The 15,901-nt window shown below is 52.5% G+C and overlaps 4 protein-coding genes across 4 annotated transcripts; 1 reads left to right on the forward strand and 3 right to left on the reverse strand.

Moving 5' to 3' along the window:
* Positions 1-144: 144 nt before the first annotated feature.
* Positions 145-2,282, forward strand: J4E84_007697 (uncharacterized protein; the record flags this gene model as incomplete). Its single annotated transcript, XM_049390279.1, has 2 exons — positions 145-285; positions 399-2,282. 2 exons carry the CDS (start codon positions 145-147, stop codon positions 2,280-2,282), a joined length of 2,025 nt encoding a protein of 674 aa, XP_049242132.1.
* Positions 2,283-3,585: 1,303 nt separating this feature from the next.
* J4E84_007698 (uncharacterized protein) lies at positions 3,586-3,918 on the reverse strand (the record flags this gene model as incomplete). Its single annotated transcript, XM_049390280.1, has 2 exons — positions 3,586-3,630; positions 3,691-3,918. 2 exons carry the CDS (start codon positions 3,916-3,918, stop codon positions 3,586-3,588), a joined length of 273 nt encoding a protein of 90 aa, XP_049242133.1.
* Positions 3,919-5,763: 1,845 nt separating this feature from the next.
* Positions 5,764-8,385, reverse strand: J4E84_007699 (uncharacterized protein; the record flags this gene model as incomplete). Its single annotated transcript, XM_049390281.1, has 2 exons — positions 5,764-7,079; positions 8,004-8,385. The coding sequence occupies 2 exons, from the start codon at positions 8,383-8,385 to the stop codon at positions 5,764-5,766; spliced, it is 1,698 nt and encodes a 565-aa protein (XP_049242134.1).
* Positions 8,386-11,622: 3,237 nt separating this feature from the next.
* On the reverse strand, positions 11,623-13,704 carry J4E84_007700 (uncharacterized protein; the record flags this gene model as incomplete). Its single annotated transcript, XM_049390282.1, has 3 exons — positions 11,623-12,222; positions 12,274-12,863; positions 12,942-13,704. 3 exons carry the CDS (start codon positions 13,702-13,704, stop codon positions 11,623-11,625), a joined length of 1,953 nt encoding a protein of 650 aa, XP_049242135.1.
* Between the last annotated feature and the right edge of the window lie 2,197 nt (positions 13,705-15,901).

Here is a 15,901-nt window from a genome sequence, read left to right on the forward strand (position 1 = left end):
TCTTCTCAGAAAAAGAATTTAGCGAGGCACTCGGTGAATGACGTGGTGGGGCAACTTCCGTCGCAACTTTCTCTTTCCACCCACCCCCTCTATTTGGGCCAAAAACACCACAAACCACGCGATACACCACTTCCAACCGCAAATATGGTGCTCGCGAAATCCAAAAAGAGCGTCGGGCTGGGTAACAGCCTGATGAACGACAGGTTCAGCAAGGGAAAGGGCGACAACCTGCGCAAGGGCAACTTCAACGCTGGTATCGAGCGAACCGGTCAGAATGGCGAGAAGGTGTGTTATCTATACTGCAACTTTGCTCTGGATGTCTGCGCACACGTAGGAACATCGCGCAATGAGTGGCATCCGGCAGAGCACGCGACCAAACCCATACTAACATCCCCCAGTACATCACCAACGAGAAGAAGGAGGCGTCGTACATGAAGATGCGCTCCGTCACCGAACAAGGCGCCCTCGACGACTTCCTCTCCACTGCAGAGTTGGCCGGTACCGACTTCACCGCCGAGAAGATGAACAACGTCAAGATTATCCACAAGGATCAGAAGAACCCATACCTCCTCTCGCCGCTTGAGGAGCGCAACGTCACGAAGAAGCACAAGGAGAACAGAAACCGACTGACTGTACCGAGGCGACCTCACTGGGATAAAGACACTACACCACAAGAGTTGGACGAGAAAGAGAGGGCATCGTTGCTACAGTGGCGAAGAGGCTTGGCGGAGCTGCAAGAGAACAACGACCTTCTCCTCACACCGTTCGAGCGCAATCTCGAAGTCTGGAGGCAATTGTGGCGTGTTATTGAACGGTCAGATCTGGTCGTGCAGATTGTGGACGCCCGTAACCCGCTCATGTTCCGATCAGAGGATTTGGAGGACTACGTCAAAGAGGTGGACCCGAAGAAGAACAACTTGCTGCTGGTCAACAAGGCGGATATGATGACGCTGGAGCAACGGAAAGCGTGGGCCGACTACTTCACCGAAGCTGGCATCAACTACAAGTTCTTCTCGGCTGAACTCGCCAAAGAGATGAACGAGGCTCGTGCTGAGTTGGAGGCAAGCGACGACGAGTCGGACGACGCCGGCGACTCTGACGAGCTTGTGACCGATGAAGGCGAAGATTTCGAGGAAGAAGACGACAAGCTCGCAAAAGAAGCCAAGAAGATTGATCTGCAAGACAAGCAGGAGGAGAAGGAAAAGTGGGTGGACGAAGAGACAGTCGACGTACCGGGCGCGAGCCAAGCAGATGCGGATGGCGACGAGCGCACGCGGATACTAACAACAGAGGACCTTGAAGCCCTGTTCCTCCAACATGCGCCTGATGTTGATACCGGACCAAACGGCGAGCCGCGAAAGACGTCAATTGGGCTTGTCGGTTACCCCAACGTCGGAAAGTCGTCTACGATCAACGCGTTGATTGGTGCAAAGAAGGTGTCGGTTTCTGCAACACCCGGAAAGACCAAGCACTTCCAGACCATCCATCTCAGTGACAAGGTCATGCTCTGCGATTGTCCTGGTCTAGTGTTCCCCAACTTTGCCACAACCAAAGCCGAGCTCGTGTGTGCTGGTGTGCTCCCGATCGACCAACTTCGCGAATACACTGGTCCCGCAGGTCTCGTCGCACGTCGCATCCCGCAACCCTTCCTCGAGGCGCTATATGGAATGAAGATCCATCCCCGACCGATGGAAGAGGGCGGAACTGGTATTCTGACATCCGAGGAAATCCTACGTGCTTATGCCATCGCCAGAGGCTTCTCCACCCAGGGTCTTGGTCAGCCAGACGAGTCTCGAGCGGCACGATACATCCTCAAGGACTACGTCAAGGGCAAGATTCTCTTCTGCCACCCTCCACCTACCGACCCACCGCTAGACCCCAAGCACTTCAACCGCGAACTCTACGACGTCGATCATCTTCCCGCCAAGCGCCGACACCACCCTCTTGCCTCTCTCCCCGGCAACACATCCCTCGCCGGTGCACTAGACGATGACATGTCGCTGATGGACGACGAGCTCGACGCCGGCGTACCCGTCCAAGGTGAGAAGACACAACGCATGGACAAGCGCTTCTTCGGTCCCGGACAGGGTATGGGCAGAGTCAATCAACCCTTCCACTACAAGTATAGTGAGCAAGGCAAGGAGCTCAGCGGAAGGAAAGCTAAGATGGTCGCTGCACTCGAGGCAGATGTCGACCCCACTGAGATGAAGATGAACAGCAAGAAGCACTTCAAGGCCAACAAGAGGAGGGCGAAGAAGGTGCGATCTGAGTATGTTGATTAGATGTTGATGGGAATAAGGAAGGGAAAGGGAAAAGGGAACATGGATGGGAGGTTATGAATGCATGATCGGCGTTTGGATTTGTGTCTTGGGATGATATACCGGGAATTCAATGCATAGAATATAAAAGTCATGTGATCAACAATAGTCCATGCTGTGGTGTTGCAAACGGTTTATGTGATCCATTTCATTCAAGATAGTTCGCTGGACTATGTCTGTTCAGGTGTGGTGGCTGTGTCATAGAGCAGGCGCTGGGTCGCAACTTCACGGGGGTCCACCAAGTCATTGGTGCTATTTGCTGAAATCCACGCCAAGCCAAAACTTACCTAATCGGGACTGCTGTCACGTTTTCTTCGAGACTTGGTACAAAAGTCGCCAGAACACGTGGGGTTTACAAGATGCATTGTAATGTTTGGATGTCACTGCAATCGATGGGTCATGGGGATATTGCCAGATTCGGACAGAGTCTGGGGGACCGCGGGAGTGAATGTGTGCTGTCGCAGCCCTGGAACAGACTCGACAGCTTCATGTCATGGGACAAAAGGTTCCTTTCCCGTTCACATGGTGTATCTTTCTCGGGCTTTTCTTTCTGGAAGAGTAGATTGAGCCAACGCTGTCGAAGTGCCGACGTCACGACGGTACAAGAACGTCCTTCATACCGCGGGGCTATGCTGAGAGCAAGGCTGGGTATGCGGAAACATATTGGTATCAACGACGTAGGTTCCGTCTTTTGCATTGCCTATTCTGACGTTGCGCATCACGAATGCACCTATCGTAGTGAAATGCAGGATCTTGCACTAGTACTGCAATCTCTAGCGCGAAAGAGCAGGTCAGAGAGCAAGGCTGAGGTACATCCTGTTGTGCCGAGAATACAGCCTGCACTGCAATTTCTAGTACGGACGAACAGGTAGAGTAATAAGGCTGAGAAGCCGAGGCTGTAGGATTCCAAGCATGATAAGCGAGGGATCCTGCACTGCAATCTTTAGCGTAAAAGAGCAGACAGTACACTTCCAAATGAGGCATCGAGCTCTTGAGCAGTGGAACAGATTTGTGGTTTGATCATGAATCGCATTTTCTACTAAACACCAAAACATCTAGCCCATGTCTAAAATTGAACGCCCAAGAGTTGAGAAACCACTTCATAAAGCGGTCCTCCAAAGAAAGAGAAGAAATCATCGGAAGACCCAGAATGAGCGAAGTAGAAATCCAGAAAAGCCCCTGCGAACAGTGTGACATGTCCTCCTGTAGCGCCCATCCCTGTTTCCTGCGGAATTGTTCCATGCCCCGAAATGTGTGACCGATCTGTTTATGCGACGCTGGCGCAGTTGAGGGCGTTGACGTTGACGATACCCTGTTGGTGTTGCAGATTAGTAGAAGTTGATGGAGGCGAGCGTGAAAGGGGATGACTTACATCCTCTTGGTCACCGATGTCGCAGCAGCGGATGCTGCCATCGCAGCCGGGCTGCTGGACGCTGATGGGGAGAGTGACGCACTCAAGGGCGCCGACGAGCGCATCCTTGGAAGCGCAGCAGACTGCCCTCTCGTTTCCGCCCTTGCAGATGGTGTTTCCGTTGCCGTTGCCTTGGGGAACAGCGGAGACGGCGACAGCCAGGGAGAGGATGGTGATGAAGAACTGCATGTTGAAGTTGTTGTTGGGATCGAAAGAACGATTGGAAGTTGTAAGAGTGAGTGGTGTTGTGGAAGTGAAGATGCTGGTTGTAGTGATTGTTGTGATGAGCTGATGATTAAACTTGGAGTCGAGGATGTGAGGTCTTATATACACATCTTCGACGTGCTGAACATCGTGTCTCTTCTGCTCTGAGGTCTTCTTTCTTGCTTCTTTTTCGCGCTGGCCTCATACAGTCCGGTGAGGATACAGGAGATCGTCCAATGGAACGTGCAAGAATGCCAGACCGACAGTTGCTGAGAGCATGTTGAGTGCCAAGCGCAAGCTTTCACGAGACCACTTTGTCTTTTGCATAGTGTCAGAAGCGTTGGGGTAGTAGGGTGAGGTACGACACACTGTAGCGAACCGTGCTTCGATGTTTCGGTACCTGATTCTCCTAAGGGTGCACTGGCCCCTCTAGCCTCATCAGGGAAAAGAACTACAGCGGATATGGTGATAATCCGCAACCAGAGAGCGGTCAATCTGCTGCATTCTGGAGCTGTCTGTGTTAGTCGCTGCTGTAAGTAACGGATCTACCCTGGGGTGGTGTAGTGGGGGTAGGTGTCATGGTGGGGTGCAGCCGTTGTTGCCGCCTCCCGCATGCCACTCGACTTCTACGCTAAGCTCGATGAGGAATCGCCTTCCCACACCACGCACCTAGGTACCTACCTAAGCAGCGTCAATCTCATCGACCGCCCGAAAGAAGCAATCTTTGAAGTTTCCCGAGTGGCACGGGAGGGACTCAGCGAAACGACAGCCTCGTCGACCAGCCTCACCGACAGCATCCCCACCGCCTTGGCGCCTCCCCGACCGCCTGAAAGAAGCAAAAGTCATCCAGTACAAGCGCATGTTTTCACGGTTGCCAGATGAACTTTGTATAGCTCTGTGACGACGTGCTATCGAGCTTTGAACACTTTTGTGAGCTATTGACGAGCATCGCAATTAAATTCACAACAGATGGCATTGTCTATCAGAGTCATCGGATGTAGACGTGCTTCTTCTGGATTAGCCTCTACCCCTGCCACGACTGGCTAATCGACTTTCGGCTATCTCTGGGTGTCGATCAGAAATGGAAACCTCGTGGGGCCGCAGCTTCCCACATTGAGATGTTAAACACGAGGGTGACTAGTGAATGAAAGATGTCTGGGCAGATAGATGACACTCCTCTAACAAGATGCACTATTTCGGGACTTCAACATAGATGGGAACAAATTCCAAGGCGCACTCTGTTCTCCGTTGAAAAGAAGCAAAGCTCTACGCTTGTTCACTGGACGCCACCAAACGGATGCTATCTTCCGACGATTGTTCGGTCGCGCGCGTCGATGGGAAAAGGACTGTAAGCGAAGGCTACCTGGACATGTTTCCGGTGAGTACATCTTTGCGGTGTGTTCATCTTTGCGGTGAGTGTCGTACTATTTTTCCACGTCACGCTCGACCTGATCTATCCACGCTGTTTACTGCTAAAGCGTTCCCAATGCATATCTAGTACTCTGATAACGCATACCGACTGTCTCACGATTGAAGATCTGTCTTCGCACCGGCCCCAATGTCTTCCAAACGCCGATCTGAATCTGGCCGACCAATTCTCTCAGCACATCCACCTTGCCAGTCCAGTAGCAAAACATCATAAGCGCCCTTCGGATCATTCCGCTTCGATAGTGACTATTCGTCATATTGGTCTACCGGATGGAGTGTGGGACGTAATCTGACACTCTGCGGTACAATGGCTCTTGAATCTTGCACACCATCCGTCGGAAGAGCAACAATTGTGGAAGGCAGTTTCGCTACTTTGCAGCCATTTGTGCTAATTACGGAGCGTTAAATCCGCTCTACTTTAAGCGATTCGATAAATGTCTTCTCCTTCTGAACATGGTCCGCTTCAATTTCGCTGCTTGAGTACCAGATATTGGACGTGAATCCGACGAGGAACAAGATATCTGAATCTTCGGCATCCTTTCGTTTCGGTCCGAATGCCGCATCGAACCAAAGACACGCGCCCTCGGACCCCGACAGAGCGCGACCCTCGCATTCGAAAATCGTCTCCCGCAAGCTTTGAGCGTATTGGGAGACCTTGACGATGAACTGCTCGATAGTGATGGCTTTCCCATCGGAATTCTCGATGAGCAGAGGCGGTGGGGGTGGATTGTCATCGTACCTCTCCCAGCACTCCCAAGCTTCGATCATGTCAAATGCTACACACATTCGTGAACGCGGTACTTCGGTAGCAGCTTCATCAGCTACAGGGTGCTTTGGATCCACCAGCATTGGCCGCCAGCTCGGCTCGCCCTCTTCATTGGAGTCGATGATTAGAACGGTAGATGGTGGGGCGAGTAGGTTCCATCGTAGGCGGTCTAGAGCACTCGTGTGCAAGAGGCTCTCCTCCTCACGAGGAACCTCTTCAGGAAGGAGGCGGAAGTTCCTACTTGCCTCGGCGAAATCTATCGACCCTGGCGCGATGTGGATTCCGTTTGTAGGGTTGCAAGACATATGTTCTTTGAACAGCCTTTCTCTTTTCATCCATTCTCTCCTGAACTCTTCCGCTGAATTTGACCGGCTAGACATGAAGTGAAGAGGAAAGACATCTTCCATGCCACCACTATCCAGGCTCTCCAATCCATCCGCTGAATCATAGTAAAGACAACGGCTCTCCTTTTCCGCCGCCGAACTCACATTCTCAATCTCGTCAATCAACTCTCGCAAGCTTTTCGCATGTGTTGAAACTTCTGTGACAAATTTCTCAACCGTGATAGCTCGTCTGTCTGTGTTATGAATGAGTAAAGGTGGTGGGCTCTCATCGATCATGCCCAAGCATTCCCAGTGATCGATCATGGCTAGCATGATATGGATGCGGGAAGTTGGTGGTGAGGTTACTGGGTCTTCGGCTAGAGGATGCTTGGGGTCTGCTAACAGGAGTTTCCAGCATAGCTCGTTTGCGTCGTTGAGCTCGCTTGCTTCGTTGAGGTCGACGACTTCCACTGTCGATAGCGGGGCGAGGACGTTCCATCTCAGACGGTCTAAAGCTTCTGTCCTTAGGCTAACATCGTCGTCTCTGGGTATCATTTCCAAAGGCCATGTATCAACAGAGCTTCTGCTCGCATCAGCTGCGTCGTGGTAGGCTTGCGATACTGCCTGGCCTGGATCGAAGGTTCCCTCGCTGGGAGTGACTGGTGAATGCATCCCGAACTCGCAGCGTCTGGCTAGAGGGTTTCGGACAGAATTATGTGTTGAGAGGGGAGGTCAGCGAAGCAACATGGGATATGCGAGCGCGTCAACGAGATTGCCTCCCTTAATCTAAATCTCGGCAGAATATGGTCCTTCGCCAAGGTGGCGTGGTCGGAAGAATGCCGTCCGCGCAATACCTACGACATGTGGCCTTCGTTGGCACCATCGACAATACTGCTTAAAGGTTTGAGAGAGCAGTGAAATGGTGCTAGAATATTATTCGCTGATTCTGTTGCTTGTAGCATAGCCATGGCTATGCAAAGGTAGATCGTAGCCCAAAGGGTATCATCGAAATCAACATCAAGAACGTTGGATGGGCTAATATGCGTGACTTTCGACCCGAGTATCAACGGTGACACAACAAACAAGCTGATGCGCGGTACATATACGATTTCGAAAGCGCAACTAGTAGGAGGAACACGAGGACATCTTGACAGATGAATCTGCAATCTTGAGAATGGGATAAATTTCCCAAGTCAGTAGGGCGCGTTTGGTGCGACTGATGCTATTGGCAATAGCTTGCTCACGACCTTGGTGACTTCCACACCATCAGCGGCTGTTCATGAACAGGCCCGCCAAAGCTGGTGAAATCCAGTCGAAAGTTTTCGATGTCTTCGAAACCGTGTTTCTGGTAAAAGCGATGGCCAACGGGAGTGGACGCCAGATAGATCGGAAGACCAAGATCTTTAGCACGCTGCTTTCCCCAATCTATGAGGAGACTCCCTGCACTCCTGCCCTGGAAATCTGGATGTGTATATAGCAATTGAAGGTCTAAGATTTATTAGTATGGAGACGGTGTGAGTTCACGTCGCGACACAACTAGCGCGCAAACATACAGAGATACGGCTTCTCTCCCATTATTGCTTTCCTCCGCTCTGCCATCCCTTCAAAGAAAATATTGCAGGCTTCCGCATTCATCCCAGGACCAAGGAGCAGAGGTTGGAACGAAGCGAGTGCGGCCTCGGCGGTTTCGAAGACGTGCCACTTCGCCCATGCTACCATTTGAGCAGTCTCTTCATCGAAAGCCTGGATCAAATGGACAGTAGAGTCGTTCTTCCTCATGTCGATGATCTGCTGAATTCTTTGTTGTAATGCTCCCGGAGGGAAAGGGCCTGGGTTGAGGATGGGGCCGAGAGGGTTATCTTTGAAAGCTGGAGACTCGATCTCGCAGCCTCGCGCGATGTCGGTGTCGGAGACCTCCTGCAGAATAATTACCATGCTGATGGGTATTGATGAAGAAGGAGGATGTCATTACAGGTGATGTGAAGAGTGGATGCTCTGGTTGCGCGGCTGACTGACTCAGACTGAGCGCCTTAATAGGGCAGGTGCATCTTGAGTGTCGCCCTTACGCCCTTTTCGTGTCACGTTGCGGAGCGAGCGATACGGCAGCTCAATTTTGCTGCACCGAGTCTGTCTCGAGTGGTACACCGCGGAGGAAAGCAGGACGCATGGATGCGCTTCACACGAAAATGGCCTTGTTTGTGTCTTTCTACAAAAGACAGGTTCGTCGAAGCTACTCCATGTCAGATCAAGTCCTCACAGGAGTGCACACCTCTACTTGCGAGGCCGGTGGGGGGTTATAGCTTTGCCGGGCGGCAGCTGAGCGTGTTGAAGAGGTCTATCCGATCATGAACGGGGCTCTTACTCATAGAGAACCCCTTCAGCGGCTTAATGTCTGTGTAGAAAGGCAGCAAGAGGTCTCTTCACCCTGAGCGACCGAACCGGCTGTGCTGTAACCTGCTGCGGCTGCCACGCTGCCAATGGCCTTCCTTGCTCCTTCGATCCGTGATCAGAGTCTTCCTCAACGCCACTACGGAGTTCAATGTCGTGTGAGAGGGTCACATTGGAAAAGGAGATTTTTGCTTCCAACCTAACCAGTGAACAGAGCTGCAGGCGTTCTGGAATGATGGCTTGTGTAACGACGTTTGGTAGCGACATGTGCAGTCTCGGAAGGGGCGACCGACTGTGCTGATTACATAACATGATTGTTGCGTCATGACGGATTATAGCTATCCATGACCTAGGTATGCCTATGTGTATGATTCTTTCCTCGTACCTGTTTGTTGTAAACCCCTGGCCCTCTACAAGACGTAGCAGCTTTGTGCCTTTAGCGACAGACAGCTTGCGTCCACATACCGAATGAGGGCAATCGCTACTTCGAACACCTTTTCTGATCTTGCATTCCGATCATTTGACTGCATATGGACCGTTCGGAATCATGATGACTTGTCCATGTTTAGGTACTCCGCGAGCCAACTAAGGTCACGTGATGGTACTCATGGCACGGCTCCGGCGTAAGGACTAGAGGAGCTGATTATAATGCGCTCCCATCAGTGACTTCATGAATACTAGGAGAGAATACAAGCCATTTCAAGATGGAAAAAAATAACCCCACTAGAAAAGCTACACGTAAAGCGGGAAACGCCGTGAGCGAGTCGTGCACATCGGGTACATCAGCCGCGAGCGAGCAGAAACGAAGAAAGCCGAGTGCAGAAAACCGATGACGAGGCTCTGCACAATTTACCCAAGATATAGTTCTGATGAGCCTCATAGCAACAAGACCTAGCTAGCTACATGTGAGTCCCACTAAACCCAGTCTCGGTAAAAACAGACCGAGGAAGCAAGTAACGACAATGAAAGAAGCAACGTTACGAACCCCCTGTTCCCCCTTTTGTTCTTTCCCACCTCCCTCTTCAGGTGTATGTAGCCATCACCACTACTACCAAGGGCTAGGTACCAAACATCGCACATCCTACACACCGCCGAGCGCGGAGCGACCGAAAAAAACAGAAGGAAGTTGATCAAAACGCCGGAGTGTATCAAATCTCACCCCAACAGCACCAAAGCAATCGCGATCCAGTATACCGCCATTACTCATCAGCCTGCAATACGGGTACTAGCGCGAGGCCCGAGCTTACCCTTCCGCGGACCCTCTCTCTCCCTCTTTCCTCCCCACTCAAAAATCGTGAGAGAGAACCGGCACACCGGCGTTTGGGCAGCGAAAAGTAACGCACAGACGCTCATGGGCAAAACTGTGAAATGGCATGGCAGCGGATGACGCGGATCGCGGATCGTTGATCTAGATTTGCGATGCTTGCTGTGTAACTTTGAGGCTTGTGTGTCGTGTGCGAGACGGGGTGGGTTCTAGAATCTCGCGAGGGGCATGGGTTGCAGGTTTTTTGCTTGGACTGGTTATAGTGAAGGATATGCATATGTGGCTATATGGGTGGGAAGGTTTGTGCCTTTTCGCACTGTTCTTTTGCATTCTGCGTTTCCGCTTGTTTAGCTGTCATCTGTTGCTCGGGTATAACGGCGTTGCCAGAGTTTGGTCCATGTGTGTGTGTGTGTGGGTGTGCGGAAAGCGTTGGGGCTACTATGGCAAGCTCGGAAGCGATGGATGGGGATGAGGCTTTTCAGAATTTCGTCCGGAGATGCGCGGGTTGCTGGGCTTGGCTTTGGGTGCGATCCTTGTTCTACGTACCTGGGTGCTCTGCAAAATTTGAGGGAACCACCGAGGGAGCTTGGGATGCTGCTCACTTGAGCATGTGCAAGGACACGTGGAGGTAGCGTAAAGTTTACGTTTTACCATGACGATTCTTGGAGGCATGTCGCAGATGTCTAGCGTCGGTCGTTTTGTACGGACCTTGAACCTTGTAGTCGTGATGGCGACTTTCCTACCTGAGCATTGATTGTGGCCAGGGCCTTCTACTACCGACGGAGCAGTGGGCTGATCATGGTGCTCCTCCACGTTGTGTCTGCCCAGCAGCCGTTTTATAGGTTGCGGCCAGGTAACCCGTCAAGGTGGGTATCCCTACCCGGAGACACTAGACGCAAGTAAGGGCCAGAACGAGAACGAAGAGGTCGAGAACCTCCGTGCGACGACCCTGCCAGCCCCGAAAGGGCCGATCAAGATAAAGTCAAGTTCTGCATGTACGAAATATCGACAAATTGAAAAGACCATGAGCAGGGGCTGCGGTTCAAGTACAACCGGGGTTTGCGCGCAAAACACAGGACAAGTCCGAGCGAGATGATGCAGGAGAGTATGTTACATTACGAATGAGAGTAATAAGAATACAGAAATGGATAACTCCAATGAAACTACGGTGACAAGAGAACGATGTGGGAAGGAGAGCATACTCAATTACCCACACGAATCCAAGCACTAGCTTCGTATCCTACGTGTTTCTTGATCTCGTCTTGCCTATTAGAAGATCATGTCATCGTCAAGTTTTCGTTCCTCGGTGATAAAAGATAGCAGAAGCGAATGGATGCAGAAGAGCTCAATCTAGCGCCCACTGCCCGGCAGTGGAGGGCCCGACAAAACTCTTCCAATTGTAACAAAGAGGCGCATCGTTACCTCTCGAGCTCCAAGTCGTCCTAACCGAGTTCAACGGTAAACGAGCGTCTGGTACATCAAGTGCTATGCAATGAGCCCGATTGAGGCCTGACACATGCCTAGAATGTTCGCATCTGGGGCATCATGCCGGTGGCTACACCGGGCGGCATTACCGGTGCACCGGCAGCCGACGGGCCCATTCGATGAAACATCTGGACCAGGCGCTCTCCAACACTGGGTTCGAGTTCTGTGCCATCCCTCGCAATCTTGACTTCGCGATTCGCATTCCATGGGTTGCGGAGGCCACGAGTGCGGTAAAATGGTAGGCGGTTCGTAGAGACCCACTCGATTTTGAAAGGCTTGCCCCAGCTCTGCGGAACGGCTGAGGTGTCGGCTTCAGTTTGTTGCGGCGCATCGTCTCTCTCAGTCTTGTCGTCATTGTCTTGTGCTTCTTCTTCGCCGTCTGTTTCGGGTAGCTCTGCTTCCCAGAAAATTGTGCCGCGCGCAGAATCGTCAATGATCCTTCCTCGCGGCGCCCATTCCGTTGCCGGAGTAGCGATCGCCTTTGGCACATCCGTCGCGTCTACGATGGCTTCGGACTTTGGTGCCGAGCCTATGGTGGGAGACCCATCTTCAAGGATTTGCGATGCCATGCGTGCGTAGCCGAAGTACTCGCCCGACTTGTTCGCGGAGAAGATGAGGTAAACATTTTCAGCAGACTAGATTCTGTCAGTCAACGGTCTTGAATGTGGAGAGGATTGTGCGCTCACCTGGAAAGCCTTGTTCAGGACATCTTCGTTGTGAGACTGTGTGGCCCAGATACCGTTCCGAACACTGAGCTCCAGGTCTTGTAGCGTAAGGCTTTTCACGATGAAGTATTTTGTGGCAGTGTCCGCTGATGATTTGACATCTTCAACACTTTTGTGCGATGGCGAGTCAACTGCGTCTTCGGTGGGAGCATCGGTGACATTGTCCGGTGTCGATGTCGGTGTCGTGGCGCGAGAAGCATTCTTTTGCTGGCCTATCATGGCTGAAGGCGCCGTGGGCACCCCTGATGCCGGAGCAGAGCTGCGTCGAAGGCGGCAGACTAAACGTACGCCGCTGAAGCGTGAGTCGTGGAATCTGTGCATTGCGGCCGTGCAAGATGCTTCTGTGCGGTAGTTGACGAATGCACAGTTGCTCTTAGAAATCAAGAACAGACTTTCAATGTCCTTGGTAGCATCGCGGGAGAAGTGATCCTTCAAAGCGACTATCGTAGTCCCAGGTGGGAGGTTACCAACCCAAAGTGCGTGCCCAGATTGTTTGGGTTTGCGAGGCGGTCCACGAGGTATGGAGCTCACTGGCCCGGGGCGAGGCATGCCTATAAGGTCATCAGTAGCTGTACGCACCATTTTGCGACGTAAGACCTGCACAATAGCAGGTCGCGAGCTTTGCTTACCTGAAGACTGCGCGAACTGTACGCCGTATGGAGACATGATTGAGCTTGAGTCGCCCATGTAGTTTCCAGTAGCCATTCGAACACCCGGGAAGCCACCATCACCATGCGAATAATCCGCAACATGGCCTTGCATACCCGTGTTCGTCGAGCTGGCTTTCCTTTCGTACATTTGGCTCTGAGCACCAAACCCAGGATTGAACTGCCCCTGTTGTCCGTATGGTGCCGGATAGTACATGTACTGCGAAGCCTGCTGATAGTTTTGGTAGGGCGACTGCATTGGCGCCACGCCTGCTAGACGAGGCTGGTTTGTCGGGTAGGAAGGATAGGCGTTGTACTGTGAGCCTTGTTGAGACATAAAGTGTTGTTGGGGGAGACCTGTAGCGAACCCAGGTCCATAGGAGGCATGAGCGGGCATGTTACCAGGCATTTGTAGGTTCTGCCCAAGCTGGTATGCCACAGCTGAGGTGGATGCGCCCGACAGGGAGCGTGGTACTTGCGGGTTCATCGGAGTGCTGTCGTTTGCGCCGTAGTTGGGCAATGCGCCTGTCATTGCACCCATATTAAGTGGTGAAGTACCGTGTTCTTGGGACTGGTAGGTTCCGTTCGCGTGCGTGGATGAGCGATGGTCGGGTCGCAATTGACCTTGGGGTAGACTGCTAAGTTGAGAGTAGAACGGATCGTTGCTGTCGGGAGATTTGAGAGACGTGGAAAACGAAGTCGAATTGTTTCCTTCACGTGCGAGACTGGCTGTTGTGTTGTCCATGGTGTGAGACCGTGGACCAGGAGGTAGGTCGCCCATGTGTGGCTCGTAAACGACAGGAAGTGGCACCCACTGTTGGACCCAAACGAAAGCCATGTTAGTCCATGTTACAACTAATACAACGAGTCCCAGAAAAACGAATGTGTAAAGGCCCGACTCAACCAAATTTTCCGAACATAGAAGAATACAACGTACCTAATTCTATATCAACGTATCCTTGAAGGGATGTGGCAAGCCGGAAAGGACGATACCCGAAAGTAAGTCGCTTCGTAGGAGAGACGACGATCAAGGTTTGCCAGTGGGTAAGGGAGGCTGTGAGGTGATCGCATGTAAAAAAAGATGCCGGCAGTAGGAGAAACCGTTTGAGGGAAGATGAACGGCTTCGGTTGATGTACTACCTGGAGAAGGAGCTCGCTTAAGGCGGAACGAAGATGATGGTCAGAATTACACGACCACTCAGACGGCAGAAGCGAGCTCTCAAAGCCTTATGAGGTTGGGGACGGCGCAACGGCAGGGACCGCAATGGGCAAGCGTACGTGCGGCAGATAGTAAGAGCTAGGGTCGCAGAGATGGGCTCATTGACTAGCTTAGTAGAAACGGGAAGGCCGCCAGAGGGTTCTCGCGAGCTTTCTGCTTCACTCGCCGCTGGCCGCAGATGCTAGCACGAGCCTGATTGGCTGTCGGCAGGCTGCCCGTGGCTGACAGGATCGATGTGGAGTGACAGGGCCTGAACCGATGCTTTGGAGGCGAAGTGATCACCAAAAGCCCAGCAAGGAGAAGATTGGGTGCCTGAGTCAAGGGAATGTTAGAAAACAAGTGTTGCGGACGTGGTATATCATCGGACGTGGCGAGTGATACCGTTTCTAGAATGCTATGGGCCGATGGCGCTGATCCTAGACTATCTTACCAAAGCTTAGCGGGCCCTTCCTAGCAATCTCCGGCAGGCGCAAATTTAGTGTTTGTTCTGTATACCGAAACGCAAGCTGGTGCTGGCGTCAATTTGTCGAGTGAAAACCTGCGTGGAAAGTAGAAGAAAGTATTGAACTACGAAAGTGCTGAGAGACCATGGTACCAGGGGGTCTGCTAGCACCGGCTTGTATAGTGACAGCATCGCCTAGATCAAGATCATGAAGTAATTCGGCGCCGTTCATAGGAACGGGCCCAACATGCATGCGAGTTGGCGGACCAATCGAGGAGGCTGTATGGATAGTGGAGCAGACGCGACATGCACGAACTGAGCCGCCCAGAAGACTCCGGCCCTCTAGGAAGCAGGGTGAAGCCATGGATGCCGCGTGGACGTGATTAGGGCGTCACGATAATGACCAGGCATGGAGCCAGCCCAGGGAGCTGACAGGGGACCCGGTAAAAGCATCTTGCGGCGTTGTTGAGTGGTGGTAGGCTGGCTCGGCGGTGGTACTCCCCTGGTGACCCTGCGGCGGGAGTGCGTCGAAACGAGGATGGAAGAAAGATGGAGCGGGCAGCTATGGCTGTGGGACCTATACAGGCCTAGCGCCACAGCGCCTGGACGGTGGGCCTCGAGATGACAGCGTTCGCTTCCATGAACGCGAACACGCCGGCGCAAGCCAAAGCTTGACAAGTCTGCACTTGGTTTGGTTCGGCACGCTGCTCGGCAGACGGCTGAAATGAATGGCCCGAAAACCGTTTGCTCAAACATGCAAAGTGGTTCTGGCCTGCGAGTGAGGCCGGTTCGCCACAGTCGGAGTGACCGCTCCATGACAGTGATCTTCCGCCACAGCACAGCCACCACACTTGTTCCCGCGTGGTCATGATCGACACCCGGGCGAGCAATGAATCGAACGTCTGTCCCGTCCGCCGGGGTGCAAGAATGACGGTGGCGTTACAAGAATAGATCCGCAGATCATGAGCTTATTCAATTCATCTCAACTGACGTCTGCTCACTTGGAGAGTTGTTGTCTTGCTCGCATCGGCTGGGTAGCTACGAATGCTGAGATGGGACAGAACTTCGGCCTAATGCAAGATTGCCATGCTAAAATTGCCATGTTCCGTGCAGCCGATGCATGCATTTCCGGTCGCAAGCAGCATGGGAAATGTTAAGCCTTCGCGATACTGCCCACATTACCGCAGTGGCGCTGGTAGCATCCGTTGCAGGGTCCAGCACAGATCCGTCACCATCGAATCAGCGGCCGGTCGCAAACGCGGACGTTGGCACTACCGTACA

The sequence above is a fragment of the Alternaria hordeiaustralica genome (assembly GCF_023758085.1).
Source record: "Alternaria hordeiaustralica strain BMP 2776 chromosome Unknown scaffold_17, whole genome shotgun sequence".
In the NCBI taxonomy this organism is placed as follows: Eukaryota; Fungi; Ascomycota; class Dothideomycetes; order Pleosporales; family Pleosporaceae; genus Alternaria; species Alternaria hordeiaustralica.